The sequence below is a fragment of the Leucopleurus acutus genome (genome assembly GCF_964270905.1).
Source record: "Leucopleurus acutus genome assembly, chromosome: 17".
Lineage (NCBI taxonomy): Eukaryota > Metazoa > Chordata > Mammalia > Artiodactyla > Delphinidae > Leucopleurus > Leucopleurus acutus.
In genome coordinates, this window is record NC_139159.1 from 12,849,842 (window position 1) to 12,875,735 (window position 25,894).

The 25,894-nt window shown below is 37.5% G+C and overlaps 1 protein-coding gene across 1 annotated transcript in view; it reads right to left on the reverse strand.

Moving 5' to 3' along the window:
• Positions 1 to 25,894, reverse strand: part of ARFGEF1 (ARF guanine nucleotide exchange factor 1) — a 140,288-nt gene that overhangs the window by 81,281 nt on the left and 33,113 nt on the right. Inside the window, exons 2-5 of the mRNA XM_082858476.1 lie at positions 4,839 to 4,869; positions 4,158 to 4,314; positions 3,013 to 3,159; positions 1,393 to 1,572 (exon numbers count right to left, since the gene is read on the reverse strand). Coding sequence (XP_082714602.1) covers positions 1,393 to 1,572; positions 3,013 to 3,159; positions 4,158 to 4,314; positions 4,839 to 4,869 — 515 coding nt within the window. The remainder of the gene's footprint in view (positions 1 to 1,392; positions 1,573 to 3,012; positions 3,160 to 4,157; positions 4,315 to 4,838; positions 4,870 to 25,894) is intronic.

Below are 25,894 nucleotides of genomic sequence, written 5' to 3' on the forward strand. Positions count from 1 at the left end.
AGGAGCCAGGGCTCCCTGTTTATGTGTCTACTACTCCAGCGGGGAAGCAGAGAAAATTCAAAATGAGCAGGGAACATCTTGAGATTCCAGAAAGTGAAGAGGTACTAAAAAAAGGTTGGGGGCTATTGTCAAAAGGACAGAAGGCCAAAGCTGGAATAACTGGGGCAACAGAATAAATAATGATAGAACTGGATTATAAAACATAGAATAAAATAAACATCCATTAATACAGATTGATATAAATAAAAAACTGAATAAATAAATAGGAAAGGAGAATAATTCTGGTTAATAAATACAGAAAGAGAGAGAAACAGAAAATCACCACCAGGGAAACACAGCAGTAATAACTGTTGCCAGTCAGATCCACCAATGGATACTCTAATTGGGTGTGGGGGAATATGAGGAAAAAAACAGGATATTTGCATAGTCTGAAAGTATCTCTCCTGAGATATTTATTAAATGTAAAAGAGTAACTTTCCAGTGGAGGAACCTGGAAGATACCACCTTAACTAAGTAATCAGGGTTTCTTTACTTAATAGTACTATACCAGTGTTAATTTCTGCTTCTGAACATTGTAATATGGTTATGTAAGATGTTGCATTAGGAAAGCAGAGTAAAGAGGATCTCTCTGTAAGTATTTTTGCAACTTTTCTGTAAGTTTAAAATCAGTTCCAGATAAAAAGTTAGAAGTTGGTTTTTAATTATGAAGACCTAGATAATTAAAAAAAAAATGATTCTCTAGCTGCTGGTCTCTTACCCTCCTCCCCAAATATATTTCATCACTATAGAAATTTATTTTTTAAAGGCTCAATGAATAAATAATTTTATACCAGAATAGATCAAATTAGGTAACTTGGGGCTTCCCTGGTGGCGCAGTGGTTGAGAGTCTGCCTGCTGATGCAGGGGACACGGGTTCGTGACCCGGTCTGGGAAGATCCCACATGCCGCGGAGCGGCTGGGCCTGTGAGCCATGGCCGCTGGGCCTGCACGTCCGGAGCCTGTGCTCCGCAACGGTAGAGGCCACAGCAGTGAGAGGCCCGCGTACAGAAAAAAAAAAAAAAAAAAATTAGGTAACTTGATATCTACATTATACTCATCTACTAAGCTTGAGAGCAATAAAAATATCAATTCATAAACACTTCGATGAGGATGATGGCAATCGACATCTTTCAAATTCTATTTGTGAACAATTCAAAATGTATTTTATCCAACGTCAAGCAACTCAGTAAGCCTCAAACAAAAATAATACCACAAATCTCCAGTAGGTAAAACTGTAAATGAAAGACATTTTCTTCACAGACACAAAAGATTTCACTATATTTTCATTAAAATCTTTTCTATAGTTGATGCCTGTGGTGTTCTATACAATCTCTCTCATTTTTTAATACTTACTGCTTGGTTTTCCATGCGTGCAAAGATAACATTTAGCATCTGAGTAAGAGTAGCTTTGGCTGTTGTCTGATTGATGAGATTTTTGCTTGCTAGATAGATATTGTAACATGTTCTCACAGCTTGCAGTACAGTTCCTTCGTGAATTTCTATGTGTTGAGATGTTACTGCAGTAAGTAAAGCCTTTAAAAAAAAATAGTTAAAGCGATTTTTTTTGCATCCAGAGTTTCAGCACAAAAATACATTGGTATTTTTGTATTAGAATTAAAAATTGCAGATACCATTACCACTTTAAGGTAATGTATACAGATTTTCTACCTGCCTTAAATATATCATCAATTGTTAAAATATTTTATGTTTTCCCCACTCTGGTTGTAGTTTCCAAATAATCCTCCCAAACCCAAAACGCTAAAAAACCATTCAACTGATTTATTTCAATCTGAGTTTCATTTTAATACATTATTACTTTGGTCTAATAAACTGCACAGCATTAATACTCTGTCATAGTGTAGCACAGATACGATTCATATGATATATCTGTTGAACTAGATGTCAACTTGGGGAGGATACGTATTGTGCCCTATTCACTTTCAAATTTTTCTGAGATCTAACTTACAGACTGAACTCAATGTGCTGTTGTTATTACTGTTGAAGATGCTTACAAATGTTTTAAAATAAAGCATTTAAAATAATCCTAAGGTGAATCCTCCAGTAAAGTGAACAGCTATAATTTCTGTGAACTGTCACACATTAGGTTACTCAATTTCTCAAAAGCAAGGACTCGTATCTTCTGTCTTTCTATGTTGCACAGTGCTACGCAGGATCAGCATTAAGCACATACTAAACAAACCACAACTGACATGAAACTGCAAACAACAGGCCAAACTGAATAGCTTTATTATAATTATGACATTTTATAACTTATGAAGTAAATGCAGCTATGAGACTGAAAGGCTCAGAAGGGGTGACAGACACACATAAAGGACACTTCATACATGTAAACAATTTCAAAAGTACTAATAGTACAAGAAAATTTTTACTAACAAATAAACATACCACCACTACTATTAGCAGTAACATTAAAAATTCAATATGTATAGTAGACTGAAAACACAAATGAGTCATTTTTCTTTAAAGGAATTTAATGATCCAGGTGTATCATAGCACAAACCCAGGACAGGATTTAGCTGAGCAGGTTCAGCAGATTGACAGGTGCAAGGGAAGCAGGAAAGCTGGTGCTCAAGCAGAAAGACTGGTGCAGGTGGGACTAGACTACAAGTGGTCTGACAGTAGTAGAAGAAACTAGAAGGGTCACAGGACCTTGACATGGGACCCTAAAGCTCAAAAGATAGAACCACGTTAGAAACTGGAAAGCTCTGGAAGACTCTGGGGGCCTAAACTGGGGCCTTCAAAATAAGAGATTTGGTAATGAATCTTCTCCTAGTGAATTCCTGGCATTCAACAATAAAATCCCCTGATATGGAGTCTAAAAAGCACCCAAATGACCTCTATTATAGCTGGAAAGCATATAAAATGACTTTTCCAAATATTTTCAAGGTAAAAGGCTTCTGATTTTAAAAAAAGTAGATTATGAATAACAAGTTCATTTTTATAATTAATTACCTTTATTATTTGTAACTGAACTCCTTCATCTGTTTGAGGACCTTGGAAACAGCCACAAATTGTTTCAATGATTCTATCAATTAATTTTTTGCCTGGTGTTGTACTATCTGGAGCATTGCCAGTCAAGTGCCCATAAGCAATAAGTTTCTGAAACAGAGAAAGAAAATAAAGATCCTAATTAAGCTAATATATATATATATACTAATTAAATATACTTTCAAATTATGATATACAATTGAACATATGTTAAACTTTTTACACAAAAATATTAAGGTATAATCAAAGCCAAGGCTATACCAACTTTTCCTAAAGAAAGCTTTATTAGCTATAAACATGTGAAATTATTTACACTTGTAATAATTACAAAAACAGAAAAATAACCATAGCAAAACCATCAGGCAATACTTTGAGAAAGGCAGGCCTTAGAACTTGTCTCTGGTGAGTTCTAACAGCTTACGGCTTTCTATCCAAACATTACTGATACTGCTTTTGTGAAAGCTATCTTAACACGTTCAAATGACCCAAAATCTTTTTCCAAATTAGGTCTGTGAATATACAGAAAACCATTTCCAGACACTGGCTGCAATAAATCACAGATTTGTTCATTCATCATTACCATTATAACCCTGGAAGGAAGGCCTTAGATATTAATTTTTCAGAGAAAACAAGGTCACAAATCAAATGAACTTATCCTTATGTGTGTGTCTGTGTGTGTAAGTAAAACAGGAAGACAGAAAGGAATTTTTCTGACATAAATGAAGGTCAGAGCTAAAGTTTCACAGTAAGTATAAATACTAAACTGTTAATATTAACCTACTGCTTCACACAAAACAGCAAGCATCCAGTAAAATCAGGGCAAATAATGAAGTATGTAAAATCAGCAGCAGGTTATGACACTTCCATTATGGATAACCTTAGTAAAGATTTTGTGTCTCACTAAGCTATCTAATGAATTCTGCTATCCTTAAACTGGAAACATCTTTTTGCAACTATTGTTTCTCTTGCATATAAGCAACCATTTGGTTTCCTACCACAAAAAGAATAATCAAGGCTTTCATGGAAAATGTCTGAATCATCAATTGTGAGTACTACTTAGAAACACATTCAAACTAGACGGTTTTTGGATAGTGCCATTTCATACATACCTGTAAACAATCTAGAGATGTACTAACTATGCGGGGACACTTGGACTGGCATGCCAATTCAAAGGGCAGGAAGTACTTGTCTGCTTCGATAAAATTTGTCTTTGATTTCACTGGTGGAAGGGTGCTTGATCCAGCTTTTGCTTCTCCATGAGGAGGACTAAATGAAAAAAGAAGAGTCTGATTATAATATCACATTCATCATATTGATGATACACTCACTTTAATTTCAGTTCTAAAAAGCAAACCAATTTTCATTTTCCCATATTTCATGAGGAAACCAAAGCCCAAAGAAGTTAAGTGATTTGCTATAGGTCATAAGCTAGTGGCCAGAGACATAATTAAATGCAAGAAAAAAATTTTAAATTAATTAATTTAAATAAAGTAATTATTTAGGTTATTAAATTTTTCGTCATCTTTCTAAATATGAATCAAAGTCTTTAAGCAAAGACTTTAAAAGCATATCTTATGGTATTTCAGAAATACCCTTACTTGCTTATTTATGAGACCTTTTTATAAGTATGCTTACCATTATATTCAATATTTCTCAAAAATCATTTTTTAAAAAATTGATTTTATGAAGACCACATGCAGAAAATCTGCCACACTAAAATACACACTGTTGTATTATTATTTTGGCCAAGACTGACAAGTTTGCAAATTAAGGAAAAAAACCCCACAAACCTCTGCTTTTCAGTTTCCGCTTTTATTTCCTCTGGGGAGGGAAAAAAGAAGCATACATTAGAAAACTTGACAAGGGAAAGATCATTAACTAATTCGATTTGATTACAGGTTTTATAAGTTATTTTATAAATTCTATAAGAAGTTGGGAAGAATGCACTTTCAAAAGAAAATTAGGTACTAGAATTCTGTTGCACCCAAATGTATTAATTTACACAAATAATTCTATAAAACTATATGAAGAATATACATTAACAACCACAAGGATAGGGTAGAATTACAGATGACTAATTCCCAAAGCATTTCCTTTTCTCCAAGTAGCTTTTTGGGGGGTGGGGGGGTCAAGTAACTCCTTACATTAACCAGAAGTACTAGGATTAAGAAAAGAATAATACGTATGCTGTATTCAAGTGACAACATAGAAGGCACATGTTGGGTTAGGAAAAAAACTCAATATACCCCCTTTGGGATTATCTCAAGGAGATTATCAGGCCAGGACTATAATTTCCTGATCATGTATATATGTGTTGATATTTAACCAATTTTTCTACTTAGGATTATACAAGGCGCTGCAAATATACATGCTCAATTTAATAGGAAATTTTCCCTTCTGCTGTTTATATCTGTAAGAGATGAGGTAAATTAGATAAATTCTACCTGTAATAGAAGAACCTTAAATTTAATGATAAACTGGGGAATCTGGTTAATTGACTAAAACTGTTTGAAATTTGTAAGAAAGGCATTCACATATAACATTAATAATTACTACCACTGCAGACAACAGTTGCTGGGAACTTACTATGTGCCAAGCACTATTACGTTTTACATGTAGTAACATGTTTAAACCTTATAACAACCCTATGAGGTTTGTACTATCATATTTCCATTTTAAAGATTAGGAAATTGAGGCACAAACTTGCTCAAGGGCTGCAATGGCTTGGGTGTGTGACTAATCTGGTTTCACTAGGTGTCAAAACTAGGTAATCTAACTCCCAGATCCCGGTTTTTTAAACAACTCTATTACATAGGTGTATCTATGAATATTGAGCAAAATGAGTTAAATTTGGTATTATAAGTAACTTCTACCCATAAATTAATAATTACTGAAAGCTATCTTGGGGGTTCCCTGGTGGCGCAGTGGTTAAGAATCTGCCTGCCAAGGCAGGGGACATGGATTCGAGCCCTGGTCCGGGAAGATCCCTCATTCCGCTCGCCCGTGTGCCACAACTACTGAGCCTGCACTCTAGAGACCGCGAGCCACAACTACTAAGCCCACGCGCCACAACTACTGAAGTCCATGCTCTTAGAGCCCATGCTCCGCAACAGGGGAAGCCACCGCAATGAGAAGCCCGCATACCGCAACAAAGAGTAGCCCCTGCTCGCTGCAACTAGAGAAAGCCCGCGCGCAGCAACGAAGACCCAATGCAGCCAAAAATAAATAAATAAAATAAATTTATTAAAAAAAGAAAAAACTATCTTGTATGAAGCACCTCCCACGTACCAGGAATTATAGTAAGCCCTTTATAAAGTGACCCTGCCAAATTACTCTGTCATTGTGCAATTTATTCATTACCTACTCTGTGCTAAGCACTGATGTTTGGTATTTCAGTCTAGTACTCTGTGGACCAACGCTCCTTCCATTTTACCAGTGGTAGGAGTAGAAGGGAGACAATGTGAAAATATTATCTGGGGATATTTAAAATACTACTAAATAAAAGTTCATAATGTCTGATATTTAAGATCTGCTTATGGCTACTAAAATTGTACAGTTCACCAAAAAATGTAATAAAAATAATTTAAATCACTTTTAAAAATATAGTACAGATGAAGGGGAAATGATATATTAACTGCCCCAAATCTTCATAAAATTTTTTAAAGTATTTTTTAATTTAAAAACATTATTATTATTATTTAAGAAGCTGAGGTATTGCTAAAAACCAGGTAAGGCAGAAAAAAGATGTGATGTAGGAGAAGCAGGGAGATGAGTGACAGTTTTTGCATAAAGTGAATTTCCATTTATACAATAGTAAACAGAGTATTCTGGTTAAGTAAATAATATATTAGTTAAGAATATTAGAGGTAGTATAACATTTTAAAGAGCACTGTGTTTTGATAACACCTGTCAATAAGATAACCTGTCACTAAATAACCGTGTGACCTTAGGAAACAACCCTCACTTCACTACTTAGAATATATTGTAAGTACCTTTGCAATCACCTAAGACATGGATCAACAAGTATGTCTCACATGCCAATGCCAGCCCATCACTTCTTTTCATACAGCACATGAGTTTAAGAATAGTTTTTATAGCTGAATATTTGATGATAGGGAACACTAACTCTGAAGCCCAATGAAGAATAATGTTACCCCCCTAAAAGAATTCTAGTCTTCTCATTAGTAGACCAGGGTTACAAAATTTATACTCAATTGCTATTATTTTGAATTTCATTTAGAAAAAATATGTGTAAATCTGCTTTCTCTTGTTATGTTAAGTGCTACAATATCCTTGACTTTTCCTCTTGGCCCACAAAGCTCTTTACATAAAAAGTGTGCTGACCTTTGCTCTTAAACACTATGGTTCAAAGGATCCTATAGACTCTATGAACTACTTCATTCTATGATTCCATTATATTTTAAATGTCCACATTTAAATAATCTAATAAAACATACCTAACACAAGCTGAATGTAATTTTTCTCCAGTAATTCATATCATACTATAACATTTATTTATATCTATTTATCTACCTATCTCCTTATTGTAAATTATACAAGGCAAGAACTGTTCAAACTGATCTCGTTTTTTTTTTTTACAAAGAAACAAAAAACACTTTAATTCTCAATGTTTCTAATGTTTTAAATTACTTGGCACTAAACATGAGTTTTCCTACTTTTTTTCATTTTCCTATAACATTTTTAACCCAGACTCAAAGAGTTTTTAATGTTTTGACAAAATCTTTAAAGGTCACAGAACTATGACAATTTTTCCCACTGATTATTAACATAGCTTGCATGTCTTCAGCATGCAGGGTTATCTTCATGGTCCTGCAAAATGCTTATATTTTTACAGTCTTCTGAAGACTTGTAATCATCTAATATACTTCCTTTCAAAGCCATTAAAGGCCACTTAAACTGAAAAAACTGAAAGACACTATCACTAAAAAGATTAAAGAACAAGTGGCAATAGAGGAGCGGTAGAGTAAGTATTTATCAAAATACTAAAAGTAACAATATTATAAACCATGGTATTTTAAAACAAACTGAAAAAAATTTTATGTAATACTACTTTATATTTGTGCAGCAATAGAGTTTAAAACACTGTTCTATAAATTACCTAATTTTATCCTCAATTCCTCACTTTATAGATAAGGAAACCATAGATCAGATTAGTTTAATAATGGCTTCAAAGTCAGTCAGCTGGTAAGTAGTGATCCAGAAACTAGTTTCTCTAACGTAGTGTATTACACACTACACAGTGTGCTATATTTAAGCAGCCTTTTATTAGCTGATGCAGGTGAACTGAAAAATTCAGGGTAAACATATTGTAGAGCAGTGAGTGGCTCTCAAAGTGTGGCCCCAGGACCAGCGGCATCAGCATCACCAGACACTACACCAAACATACTAGCTCAGAAACTACGAGTGTAGAGCCCTACAGTCTGCTTTAACAAGGCTTCAAGGCGATTCTAACAGACAAACAAGTTTAAGATCCATTGCTAGAAGGTGGTTAAAAGAAATGAGTGCAAGACAGTTGTGTTTCATCCACTATGTCCACATCCATTTATTGTACCTTTAAGACTTCCTGGACTACTGTTTGAGCCTATGCTAAAAAGGAATTTCTTTCCAGTTTTCTTAACTTATAATAAATGCCCAGTAACACAGCCTTTGAGGAAACTGCCTCTCTAGTTTAATGAATTAAGGGCTTGAAAACAGTTTGCTTCAGGTTGGCCTTCAACAGTAGAATCAAGAAGTACGGTTGACCTTTGAACAAGGTGAGGGTTAAATTATAATCAGCCCTCCATTTCTGCTGTTCCTCTGCATCCATAATTCAACCAACCACAGACTGTGTAGTACTGTAGTACTTACTACTGAAAAACAGCCACGTACACGTGGACCCACGCAGTTCAAACCTGCTTTGTTCAAGGGTCAACTGTAAACTAATTAATTCTCAATTATTAAAGAAAAAACACCCAGAAGAAAAAAAATATTGAAGTATCAAATTAAGAAGTAGCATACTCAAACTAAAAACCACTTGGTGCTTAATTGTGAAATATTTTCCTATTAAAGTCAGAATCATGACAAGGATGACCACAAACAGCAAAAGTTTTGACACTGCTCTGGGAACACTGGATGATACAAACAGACAATACTGGATGTGATACGGAAAGTCATCACTCTTGAGCTGATATAAGATAAAAACCAGACACTGGGTTTGTTTGTTTAGTGATACTTAGGTTTTTAAACTATGTAGTCATAATACTTAAAACAAACTTTATTATTGAAATTCTTTCAGGAATTCTTTTCTCTCTAGCCACTAACTCCCCCTATCCCTTCAGAACTATTTTTATACAATCTTTTTAAAACCTTATAAACACAACCACTGCATTATATATAGAAGGAAAGATTAAAATTGGAGGAAATGGGTCATTGTAAATTAGCATAAAAGTATAGATTTTCAGGTATTTTGAAAGAAACACAAATTTCATTCCTTTCAGGTACATTGAATTACTGAAACCAAGTACATTAAATTACTGGAACAGCTGATAAGGCACAGGACTTAAGGAACAGGAAAGAATGATTTATTTAAAAAAATAACTGATCATATGCAAGTTATGTACATGACTTACTAAGTATATTAAATATTTTCTCTCATAATATTTTTACTATCAACTTGCTTAGCAGCTTTCTTTCCTGCACTGACAGTACAAATATACACTTCAAAATGATATTTATAGAGTCAACAAATTCTATCATCTCTATACCATGCATGATTGATATTACCTCTCACGACACCTTTGGTCTTACAGCATAGCTTGCAGAGCAATAGCACATACTCAATGCAAACTAAACTGGTAATCTAAGGAAACACAAGGTCAAATGAGGAGTTTTTTTTTTGTGGTTGTTAATCAGTTTTTGCTTTTTAATTAATTTATTTTTGGCTGAGTTGGGACTTCGTTGCTGCGCACAGGCTTTCTCTAGTTGCAGCGAGTGGGCGCTGCTCTTTGTTGCAGCACACGGGCTTCTCATTGCGGTGGCTTCTCTTAGTGTGGAGCACGGGCTCTAGGCGCGTGGGCTTCAGTAGTTCTGGCGCGCAGGCTTTCAGTAGTTGTGGCTCGCGGGCTCTAGAGTGCTGGCTCAGTAGTTCTGGCGCATGGGCTTAGTTGTCCCGCGGCATGTGGGATCTTCCCGGACCAGGGATCGAACCCGTGTCCCCTGCATTGGCAGGCAGATTCTTAACCACTGTGCCACCAGGGAAGCCTTTAAATGAACAGTTTTTAATAAATACATTAGAACTTACACATCCAATGTGTTGTCTCCTTCAAAGCCGTAACGGTGGGAGGGTATGCATCAATTACCATAATACTGCCAGTATTCAAAAATATATGTGGAATTCATTGTTTGCAGTTCTCTCCTGCCTGCTTCCTTCTTTTAAATGAATAACCTCACAGAAGGAAAAATTTCTAGAAAGGGAATCAGATTCTAGCCACCAATTAACCCTAAGTGGCTTAGAGCCAAGCATGAGTAATGGTATGTGACTACAAAACAGAAGTTCTCAACTTCAGTGCTTCTGTAAACCAATGTCAAATTGCGTGTGCGAGCAGTGTTTTAGAAAAAGTACGTAACTCTCATTAGATTCTGAAAGAAACCTGTAACCCAAACTATAAAGATGATACAGGATCAATTAAAAGCAGTAATTTGGATCAATGATGACTATACGTGAAAGCAATTTTAAACAAAATATTTATAAAACATTGCATAAATGTAAGGGAACACTTTGAAAAATAACATTCCTTTGGATGTATATATTCTGCTAGGTTTACTTTTTCAAAGCCAAACATGTGACTTTAGCATCACATTTCAAACAGTTAAGGATTAAATAAAAATACAGGAGTTAAATACAATGTTACAGTAATCTAAGGAAGAGATAATGGCATGAACAAAAGCTGTGACAGTAGGGATGAGTAAATGTGAATTCCATGGACATCTTGGGAGGAAAAACAGTAAAACAATCTCATTTATCTAGGAGGAGGAAGAGGAGCGAGGAGAGGAGCCAGGGCTTATGCCTAACCGCATAAGAAACGTACCACTAATTTAGACACAAAACGCAGTTCTTGGGCTTCCCTGGTGGCACAGTGGTTGAGAGTCTGCCTGCCGATGCAGGGGACCCAGGTTCGTGCCCTGGTCCAGGAGGATCCCACATGCCGTGGAGCGGCTGGGCCCATGAGCCATGGCCACTGAGCCTGCACGTCCAGAGCCTGTGCTCCCCAACGGGAGAGGCCACAACGGTGAGAGGTCCGTGTACCACAAAAAAAAGAAAAACACAGTTCTCTCACTGTGCAAAAGTAGGGGTGAAGGCACAGGGGTGAAGAAGAGGCAAGTTTTGGTCACGTTTTGTTTTAAGTGACTGGGATGTTCAAGTGGCAGTACTCAGCAGGCACGAAGGCATATAAATGTGAAGATCAGGAGACAGCAGGGCAGACTGCGTTTTCCAAAATGGTCACTACGTTATCTCCCACCCCACACGCCCTTCTGCAAAGTGACCATGCACACCCCTCCAAGAGAGAAAGTCTAATTCCCCTCCTCTTGAATACAGACTGGCCTCAGAGATTCATTCATAACCAATAGAATACAGTGGAAGTGACAGTGAACACCACCAAGATTAGGCCAGAAAAGGCCAAGCAGCCCGTGCCTGATTCTCTTGGAATGCTGGGTCTCCAGACACCCACTCTTTGAACCCAAAGGCCCTGATGTGAGAAGCCCAAGCCACACGGAGGCCATATGTGAGTGGTTCAGTCGACAACACCAGCTGAGCTCAGTTTCAAGTCATCACAGTCCAGGCGCCAGACATGTGAGTGAAGAAGCCCCCAGAGGATTCCAGTTCCCAGCCATTCACATCTGCCCCGCCCCCCGCCCCATCACCCCGGTCATTTTGAGTCCTCCCAGATGAGGCTCTAGACACTGTGGAGCAGCAACATGCCTCACCTGAATTCCTGACACACAGAGACTCTGTGAGCATAACAAAATGATCACTGAGTTACACCACTAAGTCTACAAGTGGTTTATTACACAGCAATAGATAACTGGAACAGAAAGGGTTAAGGAGGCTTGAGGAGACTGGGGTTTGAAATAACTCCTTGGCAACTGGGAGAGACAGCTAACTGAGGGGCACAAAAAAACTGCCAGGAAAGTTCCAATGTGTTCTCAGCATTTGGATAAGGAATCCAGGTAGTTAATAGGTATGGTGCTTAATAAAATGCAGCCAGGACTTGCCCCCTAACTAACCCCCTTGTAATATACTTATCAGCCTCCTCAGAATCTGGAGGTCCTCTGTAAAATTAGGTTGCAAAATTATGACTAAATCATATATAAAGAGTTGATGGCTATTGAAATACAAAGTAATTTAAAACAAAATACCAGTTTAAGTTTCTTTTTAGCATCCAGAAAGCAGTCAAAAATATAACTTTTCCTTATATTACTACTGTCACTGCTCCCCACCTCCCTTCCTATTTAACAGAAGCAAAAAGATGCAATGGGGGGGCTTCCCTGGTGGCAACAGTGGTTGAGAATCCGTCTGCCAATGTCGGGGACACGGGTTCAAGCCCTGGTCTGGGAAGATCCCACATGCCGCAGAGCAACTAAGCCCATGAGCCACAAGTACTGAGCCTGCGCTCTAGAGCCTGCAAGCCACAACTACTGAAGCCCGCGTGCCTAGAGCCCATGCTCTGCAACGAGAAGCCCGCGCACCGCAATGCAGAATAGCCCCCGCTCGCCCCAACTAGAGAAAGCCCACGAGCAACAACGAAGACCCAGTGCAGCCAAAAGTAAATAAATTTATATATTAAAACAAAAAGATGCAATAGGAACAAATATTCAGCTGGGATCAACCAGGAGTTGCATACACAGTGAATATTCACTAATATGAATTAGATGTTCACAGGTACTAAAACGATGACTGCAGAACTGATAAAAGTATGTTAAGTTCTGATATTCTTAAAAACTTAAATTCTGGAAATGGAAGATTCAATGCACAATAACATGTGCTTTGACCCTAGGGTTAAAGGTTAAATGAATATTTGTATACCGTATGATTTTTTTGCGGTATGCGGGCCTCTCACTGTTGTGGCCTATCCCTTCGCGGAGCACAGGCTCTGGACGCGCAGGCTCAGCGGCCATGGCTCACGGGTCCAGCCGCTCCACGGCATGTGGGATCTTCCCGGACCGGGGCACGAACCCGTGTCCCCTGCATCGGCAGACGGACTCTCAACCACTGCGCCACCAGGGAAGCCCTACCATAAGATTTTATCTATTGCCATGATTTACAGTAAAAACTGTCACAGGTATTAATGCAATACTTAGTACTCTTTTACACAGCTTAGAAAGTTTACTGATTAGGTATTTGTAACCATTTTGCCCTGAGCTAAGCTAAATTTTACCTTACAGTATTCTATAAAAGGAAACAAGCACCATAATCCAAACTATAGAAATTTTTCCTCAAGTGAATGCACTTTATATTGATAGGCACTTTTTAAAAATTATTTATTTTTGGCTGCGTTGGGTCTTCGTTGCTGCACGCGGGCTTTCTCTAGTTGCGGCAAGCGGGGGCTACTCTTCATTGCAGTGCACGGGCTTCTAATTGCAGTGCCCTCTCTTGTGGAGCATGGGCTCTAGGCACGTGGGCTTCAGTAGTTGTGGCTCACGGGCTCAGTAGTTGTGGCGCACGGGCTTAATTGCTCCGCGGCATGTGGGATCTTCCTGGACCAGGTCTCGAATCCGTGTCCCCTGCATTCGCAGGCGGATTCTCAACTTCTGTGCCACCAGGGAAGCCCAATATGTACTTTTAATAGAATCCATTACTTCCAAAATTATTGGCAAAAATAATGCTGATTTATTTTTTACTAAACCAACCCCCCCACACTCACACAAACCATATATGATGTAAGAAGCTGAGCAGTCCTTTAGATTACCAAATTTCCTAGTGAATTTCAAATAAATGTTTTCTTATCACAGTGAGGACTATACGGGCTTGGCTATTTTCTGAAATATGAAAGGGAGAAGAATAGATTTTCATTCAAAAGCCAATATTCCTGCCCTCCCTGCCAAAAGCCAGCAGACCCCCATCTAATAATATGGTTCTAGAGGATATGTCAAAAAGGAGTGCAAAATTCTGACTGCAAACATTCTATTATATTGTAATTGTCCTCAATGGTTTGAATATTGGTGGAATTTTCAGAATAAAGGTGAAAAGTGACGTTTCTACCATAAAACAGCAAAAGCCAACTAAGGGGGAATGACTGGATTCAAATGAAAACTAGACACACGAATTGCAGTTAGCTTACAAACAACTCAAACTTAGAATTCCAAATTTAACTTAATGCTTAAGAAATGTTTAATTACTTGTAACAGAAAGGCACTGTACAACTTTTAAATTTAGAGCCTGGTCTCTGGCCAAACATAACAGTTATAGGAGTCCCCCCTTATCCCCAGTTTCACTTTCCGAGGTTTCAGTTACCTGCAGTCAACTGCAGTCTGAAAATATTAAATGGAAAATTCCAGAAATAAACAATCCTAAGTTTTAAATTGCATGACATTCTGAGTAGTGTGATGAAATCTCGTGCTAACCCACGCTATCCTGCTTTGTCCCACCCAGAACATGAATCATTCCTTCAGTGTATGCTGCCCTTAGCCATTTAGTAGAGCCCTCTCAGTTATCAGGATCGACGGTCATAGATGGTACCACAGTGCTCTGTTCAAGTAACCCTCACTTTAAAAAATGGCCCCAAAGTGTGAAAGTAGTGATGCTGGCAATTTGGATATGCCAAAAGGAAGCTTTAGTTTCACTTAAAGTGCTTTCTTTAAGTGAAAAGGTATAAGTTCTTGACTTAATAATGAAAGAAAAAAAAATCGAGTGCTGAGGTTGCTAAGATCTATGGTAAAAACCAATCTTCCACTCATGTAATTGTGAAGAGAGAAAAAGAAATTTGTGCTAATTTTGCTGTCACACCTCAAACTGCAAAAGTTATGGCCATGGTGTGTTAAGTGCTTAGTTAAGATGGAAAAGGCATTAAATTTGTACAATTAGATATTTTGAGAGAGAGCATATTTATATAACCTTATTACCTTATACTGTTATAATTGTTCTATTTTATTATGTTATTGTTGTTCATAATTTACTGTGCCTAATTTGTAAATTAAATTGTAACATAGGTATGTACGTAGAGGTAAAAACATAGTATATAGAGGGTTCAGTACTATTCACTGTTTCAAGCATCCACTGGGGATCTCAGAACATACCCCCTGCAGACGGTGGGGTACTACTGTAATTTAAGTTCTCTAATGCACTTAAATAATTTTTTCCATGATAAATAACTTAAAACTAGGAATAAAAAATTCTAATAGACTGAAACTGTTTCTTGAATGTGTGGTACATCAATAATACTCAGATCCGTGAGAAATGTCTTCTAAGATAATGAAAATTGTTGATTAGCTCACCAAAATCACATGAATAGAAAAGAGTCTAATAAACAACAAAAATATCTTGTTTGTGTAGCAATTTACAAAGAAGTTTTATATACATATTATTAATTCTTAGAACAAAAGACAGCATTACCAACATGCCCATTTTAGAGATCAAAAAACCTGAAGTGACTTACCCAGGATGACAAGAAGGGTACGGAATGATTTAAGTGTGATTTTGCTAAGAAATAAGCCTAAATCAAATGACTGAATTTCAATGACATCAATTAAAAGAATATTAATTTTAGAACAATGTTATCATCATAGTTTTCCAATGTGCCCATAAAAGTTCTAACAAAACACAAAACCACTGTGCTGCCTGTTAATTCAGAAAGAGAAAAAATCCTGCTGTTTTGAAAACCACAACTAGAAATGTACTTTGAATAGTAAATATTTCAAGTCAATAATTTTCTTTCCATTCCAGACTTGCTGTATAAAATATTTAAATAAAATACAAAATAAGTACAAAATAAAAACTTCAGCAGAATTCAGATTGAGTGTCTGCCTAATGACACCAAAGTAATAAACATAGGTAAGCCAAATTTAAAGAAATTTTCACTTTCACTAAGTGAAAATAAGCATTTAGAGAAACCACGAATTATGAAAATCGTCCTTTAATGGAACTTAATATTTGAACAGAAAAGAATGCAGTGGATGTTTACTGTCAACAACTTGCAGTGGCTACAGTGAAAATCAACAAAAACAGAGTTACTGTTCTAAGTGTTAACACCCCTACTGGTAAATAAACATTAGACATTTCACAGATTCTGCTCAATGTAAGAAATGCAGAAGCCACAGCTATGGGATCATGGAAAGAATACTGCACTGTTTAAGGCAGGGCCTTGGGTTCTATTTCACACTTGGCTGCACAAGCGAAATACAGTAGAAAGAAATGGGTTAGAGGCCCCAAAAGACTGAGAGTCAAACCCCAGGTCTGCCTCTGTATGACCTTTCTAAACCTCAGTTTACAGATTTTTCAAATAGGCATGATAATACTTAGTTTTCTGTCTCATAAGACTATATTAGGAGAATCTTGGAGGTGTGAAAGTGCTTTGTTTCGGGCTGGGTTTAGTCTGTTTTTTTTTTTTTTTTTTGAGAAAAGTTTTAAATTCAAAAAAAGTACAAACAACAGTAGATAAATACCCAGTAAGCAACCACCCAAGCTTATTTTATGAAAGCATTTCATAAATGTATACAAGCATACCTCAGAGATCTTGAGGGTTCAGTTCCAGACCACTGCAATAAAGCGAATACTGCAATAAAGTCACGTGAATTTTTCGTTTCTCAGTGCATATAAAAGTTGTTTATACTATACCGTAATCTATTAAGCGTTCAATAGCATTACACCTTAAAAAACAATATTCATACCCTAATTAAAAAAATACTTTGCGAATTCCCTGGCGGTCCAGCGGTTAGGCCTCAGTACTCTCACTGCTGTAGGCCCAGGGTCAATCCCTGGTCGGGGAACTAAGATCCCTCAAGCTGTGCGGTGCGGCGCGGCGCAGCAGAAAAACAAAACAAAAAATACTTTACTGCTAAAAACTGCTATCAACCATCCAATCTTCACCTGGCGGAGGGAGTGACCAGGGTGGTGGGTGCTGAAGGGTGGGGCGGCTACAGCAATTTCTGAAAATCAGACGACAATGAAGTTTCCTGCATCGATTGACTCTTCCTTTCAGGAACAATTTCTCAGCAGCATGCAATGCTGTTTGACAGTATTTTACCAACAGCAGAACTTTCCAAATTGGAGTCAATCCTCTCAAACCCTGCTCTGCTTTATCAACAAAGTTCATGTTATATTCTATTGAATAAATCTTTTGTTGTCATTCCAATAATCTTCACAGCATCTTCACCAGGAGTAGGTTACGTCTCAAGAAACTACTTTCTTTGGTCATCCATAAGAAGCAGTTCCTCATCTGTTAAAGCTTTATCATAAGACTGCAACAATTCAGTCACATCTTCAGGCTCCATTTCTAATTCTAGTTCTCTTGCTATTTCCACCACATCTGCAGTTACTTCCTTCCCTGAAGCCTTGAACTCCTTAAAGTCCTCCATGAAGGCTGGAATCAACTTCTTCCAATCTCCTGTTAATACTGACGTTTTGACCTCTTCCCATGAATCACGAATGTTCTTAATGGTGTTTAGAATGGTGAATCCTTTCCAGAAGGTTTTCATTTACTCTCCCCAGATTCATGAGAGGAATCACTACTATGGCAGGTACAGCCTTACAAATGTTATTTCTTCAGTAATAAGACTTCAAATTCTTGATCCCTGGGCTGGATGATGGATGCTGTGTTATTAACAGGCATGAAAACAACATTAATCTTGTTATATTGAATACATCTCCATCAGAGCTCTTGTGTGACCAGGAATACTGTCAATGAGCAGTAATATTTTGAAAGGAATCTTTTTTCCTAAGCAGTAGGTCTCATCAATGGGTTTAAAATATTCAGTAAACCATGCTGTAAACAGATGTGCTGTCTTCCAGGCTTTGTTGTTGCATTTACAGAGCACAGGCAGAGCAGATTTAGCATGATTCTTAAGGGCCGTCGGATTTTCAAAATGGTAAATAAGCACTGGCTTCAACTTAAAGTCACCAGCTGCATAAGCCCCTAACACGAGGGTCAGCCTGTCCTTTGAAGCTTTGAAACCAGGCACTGACTTCTCCTCTCTAGCTATGAAAGTCCTAGATGGCATCTTCTTCCAATATAAGGCTGTTTCATCTACATTGAAGAGCTGTTGTTTAGTGTAGCCACCTTCATTAGTCATCTTAGCTAGATCTTCTGGATAACTTGCTGCAGCTTCTACAGCAGCACTTCCTGCTTCACCTTGCACTTTTATGTTATGGAGACGGCTTCTTTTCTTAAACCTCATGAACCAGCCTTTGCTAGATTCAAACTTTTCATCTGCAGCTTCCTCACCTCTCTCAGCCTTCAGAGAATTGAAGAAAGTTACGGCCCTTACTATATATAAAATGAGTAACTAATAAGGACCTACTGTATAGCACAGGGAACTCTACACAGTACTCTGTAATGACCTATATGGGAAAAGAATCTAAAAAAAGTGGATATTTGTATATGTATAACTGATTCACTTAGCTGTACAGCAGAAACCAACACAACATTGTAAATCAACTCTATTAAAAAAATAAAAGTTTTTTTAAAAAGTTACGGTCTTGCTCTAGATTAGGCTTTGGCTTAAGGGAATGTTGTGGCTGGTTTGATCTTCTATCTGGACCACTAAAACTTTCTCCATACCAACAAGGCTGTTTCGCTTTCTTATCATTTGTGAATTCACTGGAGTAGCACTTTTAATTTCCTTCAAGGACTTTCTCTTTGCATTTATGACGGAGCTGTTTGGCACAAGAGGCCTAGCTTATGGCCTATCTCAGCTTTCAACATGCCTTCCTCACTAAACTTAATCATTTGTAGCTTTTGATTTAAAGTGAGAGACATACGACTCTTCCTTTCGCTTGAACGCTTAGAGGCCACTGTAGGGATGTTAACTGGCCTAATTTCAATATTGTTGTGTCGCATGGAATAGAGAGGCCTGAGGAGAGGGGGCAAGACAGGGGAATGGCCAATGTCGGTGGAGCAGTCAGAACACACACATAAGTTTGCAGTCTTATATGGGCATGATTCGTGGTGCCCCAAAAACAACTACAATAAAAACATCAAAGATCACTGATCACAGATCACCATAAAAAAATATAATAATAAGGAAAAAGTGTGAAATATTGCGAGAATTACCAAAATGTGACAGAGACATGAAGTGAGGAAATGCTGTCGGAAAAATGGCACTGACAGACTTGCTCAAAGCAGGGTTGCCACAAACATTCAGTTTGTAGAAAATGCAGTGTCTGTGAAGCACAATAAAGCAAAGAGCAATGAAACGACGTGTGCCTGTATACATTATGTAAGGAAACAGATCCTGTCAGTCTTATGCACCAATGCATTTTTGGTTCTTACGAGCTGCACATAATAACAACACCTAATATCTACTGAGCAGTTACCAAGTGCCAGGTTCCACTGCAGGTGCTTTAAAATACCTCATTAGGTCCTCCAGCAATTCTGAGATACATGCTATTATTGTTCTGATTGTATATGGGAGAAAACAGACACAGATACGTAAGTGACACACCCAAGGTCACACACTTCGTGATAGGGCCAACATTATTAAACCTGCATTATCATACTGATAGCAGATACTCAATAAAGAATTGTTGAATGAATAAAAGAATGATCATAAAATTGAGTTAGAGGAAATAAGTTATATATGAAGCAAAAAATTTCAAAATACTTTCAGGCCACTGATATTGTTAGAGGATAGTCTGCAGACCTTAAAAAAATCCTAAAATGCATAAATACATCTATGGCAAATACAGTTGACCCTTGAACAACATGGGGATTAATTCTTATAACTTACAGTCAGCCTTCGGTTCCTCCACATATCAAAAGCTCAATAGTCCAAACTGCACATTTAAAGTCCACTAGTGCTGAGATCTTTCTACTTTTTAAAATAATTAAGCACTAAGTTTCAAAGAACAAGAGACCAAGAGAGTAGAAAGTAATAAGTAACAAATAATCAGGAAAGCCCTCAAAAGAAGGTGGTATATTTAAGCTAAACCTTCAGAGGCAAAAAGAACTTAGGGAGGTATGAGGTAGTGAAAAAAAAAAAAAAAAAAAAGAAAGTAATGACAAGGAGCAAGAGAAAGAAGAGCTGAATATGCACGGGGTGTTATTCAGTCAGTAAAGATATGAACCCTTCAACAAAGATATATGAATGGCTAATAGGCACATAAAAAGATACTTGACACCATTAGTCAAAGGAAATGCAAATCAAAACCACAATGAGATGCCACTTCACAGTACTAGAGATAAACAATAACAAATGGTGAGGAGAGGGAGAAACGGGGACTCTCATCATTGCTGGAGGAAAATAAAATGCTGCAGCCACTTTGGAAAACAGCTGGTAATTTCCATAAATTTGCCACATAACCGAGCAACTGCACTTTTAGGTACCTATCCAGAAGTGAAAACACACATCCACACAAAGACTGGCACGTGAATGTTGAAAGCAGCATTATTGATAATCACTAAAAGATGCAAACAATCTAAAGGCTCACCAATGGGTGAATGAATAAACAGAATATCAATTCCATACAACAGAATGCTATTCAGCAATAAAAAGGAACTAAGTACTGATACGCGGTAGAACGTAAATAAAAATCAAAAACCATGCTAAGCAAAAAAGTCATACACAAAAGACTGTATACTGTATGATTCAATTTACATGAAATATCACAAAAAGGCAAATCTAGAGACAGAAAGTAGGTAAGTGGTTGCCCGGGGAGGGAATGGGAATTAACTGTTAATGGACACGAGGGATTTTATAAAAGTGATGGAAATGTTCTAAAACTGATTTATGGTGATGGTTGCACAACTCAGTAAATTTACTTAAAAAAAAAACCAGAGTTGTACAGCTGAAATGGGTGAATTATGTGATATGTAAAATATGCCTCAATAAAGTTATATTAAAACAAAAAAAGACATATACCTGATTAGAATGAAAGATTTGTTAACAGAGTAGAGAACAAACGACATCTTATGTATATTCTATAACTGAGTAGCTCAGCTAAAGCAACTTGGCTAAAATGTAGGTGGCTGAAAGCACAAGAAAAAAACCAGCTCCCATAACTGCAGAATAGTATTGGGTTGGCCAGCCAAGTTGGAACGAACTTTTTGGCCAGCCCAATATTAAGCATGCTCCAGCCAGTATCTGGAGACAAATTTTTGTTCTCCACAAATTACTCCCCTCAGAAAAAAGAAAGGCATCTTATTCCTGAGTCCTTTTTAAGTCTCTCATTTCAGAGTATTCTTTCATTTTAACAGCTTTTAAAAACATTTTATTACAGAAAAGTCCAAACACATTCAACAGTAGAGAATAATATGATGAATCCCCATGTCCCATTATCCACCTTCAACAGTTACCATGTTGCATCTATACCCTCCATGCACCTCATGCTCCCCTCTTCACTGAGCTCAACTAAAGCAAATCCCAGGCATACTATTTAATTTATAAATATTTCAGTATGAAGTTACCTTTTAAATTTCTTTTAAAACATAATTATAAAAGTAACCATGGGGCTTCCCTGGTGGTGCAGTGGTTGAGAGTCCGCCTGCCGATGCAGGGGACGCGGGTTCGTGCCCCGGTCTGGGAAGATCCCACATGCCTCGGAGCGGCTGGGCCCGTGAACCATGGCTGCTGAGCCTGCGTGTCCGGAGCCTGTGCTCCGCAACGGGAGAGGCCACAACAGTGAGAGGCCCGCGTACCGCAAAAAAAAAAAAAAAGTAACCATGATCAGTTTAGAAAATCTGGAAAATACAGAAAAGCAAAAAGGAGAAAAAAAACACCAACCATTATCTCACAATATAGATATAAACCCAGTTAACACTATAATGTAGAATATTTTTAGAGGGAACTTTTTATTAAAGTATCAACATAACATACATGGTGGAAGGTGTACAAGTTATAAGTATTCAGCGCAACAGACTTTCCTTCACAAATAGACCACTTTACTTTGAAAAATCAAATGACTAAAACAACTATTTTAATATTATGTACATACTTATGGTTCTGTAAATAAATTTTATAAACATCTCTTTGCCAACCACAATGTAAGGGATAAGATCTTAACATTTACTGACTATATGTACTGTCTCATTTAATTCTATAATAACCCTATGAAGTAGGCATTACAGATGAAGAAAAGAGACCCAAAGAGACTTCGTACCTTTGTCTCAGATTTAATAAATAACAGAATACGGATTAAAATTTAAAAACTGCCCATCAGGGCTTTTTCCACCATACCATGGCGTCTATCTGAACACTATAAAGAAAACAAAAAGAGAATGCTGGTCCTTCTCTCTCATTGTAAGACTATTTGTTCTTTCTGCTTTTTGTACAACACTCATGGCCACCATAGATAATTTAAACAGTAGTAAAATTTTTATAAAAGAGTAGCTTAAGTAAAAGAAGTACAATGTATGTGCATTACTGAAGAAAGCCTTAGGATAGGAAGTCACCAAAGTAAAAAAAAAAAAAAAACAGAGAGAGAAGTCTAATAACCAAACAACTCAAATTTATTTAGAATTTTATGTGTTTATTTGCAACTTTTACTATTAAAAGTTTTATCTTTCTAAAACTAAGACATATTAAAAAAAGGCAAATATATGGACCCTTACCTTACACCATATACAAATATTAACTCAAAACAGATCAAAGATCTAAATGTAAAAGCTAAAACTTCTAGAAGAAAATATAAAGGAAAAGCTTCATGACACTGGATTTGGCAATGATTCACTGGATATGACACCAAAAGCACAGGAAACAAAACTAAAAATAGACTACATCAAAATTAAAAACTGTGCATCAAATGATGTAATCATCAGAAAAGGCAATTTAAGGAATGGTAGAAAAATATTTGCAAATCATATATCTGATAAACAGTAAATACTGAGAATATATAAAGAACTCCAACAACAACAAAAAAACCTGGTTTAAAATTGGGCAAAGGACTTGAACAGACAGCTCTCCAAAGGAGACAAATGGCTAACCAGAACATGAAAAGATGCTCAACATCACTAACCATCAGGGAAATGCAAATCAAAACCACAATGAGATACCACTTCACAGCCATTAAAATGGCAACTGTCAGAAAAACATAAAGTAGCAAGAGGTAAGGATGTGGAGAAATTGGACCCCTTGTGCAGTGTTTGGGGGAATATAAACTGGTGCAGCTGCTACTGAAAACAGTATGACAATCCCTCAAAATATTTAAAATATAATATGATCTAGTAATTCCACTTCTGGGTATACACCCAAAAGAATTAAAAGCAGGGTCTTAAATATTTGCACACTCAGGTTCACAGGAGCATTATTCACAATAGCCAAAATGTGGAAGTAACCCAAATCTCCATAAACAGATGAATGGATAAACAAAATGTGGTATATACAGTTGACCCTTGAACAATTCAGGAGTTAGGGGCACCAACTCTCTGTGCAGTGGAAAATCCACATATAACTTATAGTTGGCCCTTTTTATACATAATTCCTCCATATCTGCGATTCCTCCCTATCTGCGATTCCTCCCTATCTGTGGTTCCACATCCTCAGATCCAACCAACTGTGGCTCATGTGGGTCTGCAGTATTTACTGGTGAAAAAAATCCACACATGTGGACCCTCATAGTTCAAACCCATGTTGTTTAAGGGTCAACTGTACATACAATGGACTATTATTCAGCCTTATAAAGGAAGGAAATTCTGAAATATGCTACAACATGGATTATTAACCTTGAAGACATGATGCTATGTGAAATAAACCAGTCATAAAAAGACAAATACTGTATGATTCCACTTATATGAAGTACCTGGACTAATCAAATTCATAAAGACAGAAAGTAGAATGAATAGTGGTTGCCTGGGGTTCGGGGTTAGGAGAGAGAGTGGAAAATTGTTCAGTAGTAAGTTAGCTTTAGTTTTGCAAGATGAAAAAAGTTCTGGAGATGGGCTGCACAATAACGTGAATGTACTTAAGATTATTGAACTGCACAGCTGAAAATGGCTAAGATGGTGACGGTGAGTTCTCTGGCAGTCCAGTGGTTAGGACTCGGTGCTTTCACTGCTATGCGCCAGGTTCAATCCCTGTCAGGGAACTAAGATCCCACATGCCATGCAGCACAGCCAAAAAAAAAAAAACCAGGCCAAGATAATAAATTTTATGATACGTGTATTTTACCAGAATTAAAAAAGGCACATAGGTAATTTTTTTGGCCAAGATGGAATAAGCCCTATTCCTCCCTCTTATAACTAAAAAATCCTAGGGCATGTAATACAACAAACAAAGAAGACTCTGAATGGTAGAAAGAAGGCAAAATGCCTCAGGACCTTGGGACTTGAGGAGCAACACAGTGAATTCCTGGGTTTTCTTTGCGCCTCCTATACATCCCGGATGGCATGCTGAAGAAGCCTGCAACCTGTAACTGCCAACAGGCACAGACCAAAAAAAAAAAAAAAAAAAACCTCAAGAAAAGCCCCCTCTCTCCAGCCAAAGGACAGGGAAAACTTTTTTCCCCTATAGAACAGGAAACTTTCTTGATAGTATGTGCCCTACTCTAGCCAAAGACTAAAGGAAAAACTGCACTTGCAGTGTCAGTGAGGCTGAGAGGCAAGCTGGGCGAGTTGGACTTATGGTCCTACCTGGTGGCAGCAAGGCAGGACAAGTGACCCTGAGCTTTCCCCACTAAGGTGATATCACCGGGGCAGTTAAACTTCCAATCCCACAACGCAGCGAAGAGGAAGAATGGAGTGATGCACTGTGATGACAGTTTGGCAATCCTCTTTCCCACCAGGGATAGTGTCAGAAAGGTCCAGAAAGGGGAAACTGAATTTCAACTCCCAGCCCAGCAGCAACTAGACAGTTTAAGTAGGCCCTTTGCTTTCATCTACACTGGTGTTGCTTGGACCTGTGCACTATACCTAAACAGAGTGACTGCAAAATGAATATTAAATAGGATCCAGAATCTTACAATATAACATTGAAAATATCCAGTATACAACTGAAAATCATCCGTCATACCAAGTACCAGGAAAATCTTAAATTAACTTTGATGAGCAAAGAGAACTGACAGGTGCCAACTCCAGGGTGACACAGATGTTAGACTTATCTAACAAGGATTTTAAAGCAGCCATCATACTCTACATGGTGCTCCTTTAATTTTAGACACACATGAAAAACGTATCAGTACAACCTTTTGAAACTTTTTTTTTTTTTTTTGGTGGTACGCAGGCCTCTCACTGCTGTGGCCTCTCCCGTTGCGGAGCACAGGCTCCGGACACGCAGGCTCAGCGGCCATGGCTCACGGGCCCAGCGGCTCCGCGGCATGTGGGATCTTCCCGGACCAGGGCACGAACCTGTGTCCCCTGCATCAGCAGGCGGACTCTCAACCACTGCGCCACCAGGGAAGCCCTGAAACTTTTTTGTATAAACATTTATTAAGGAATTAAGAATAGAATCTCCCAAAAGTAATCACACCAATAAAGAGATGGACACATATAATTTTAAAAACTATTTTGAAATTATCTTTTTATTGTCGATTTCATATTTAACTTCATTATGTTCAGATTACTGGTCTGTATTATCATTTCTCTGAATTATGTTGCTATTTTCACAGATATCTAGTAAATTTTTATTAATGTTTTACATTTGCTCAGAGATAATGTTCATTCTGTGATTGTTTTTTTGTTTAAGTTTCCTCTTATAGACCTGA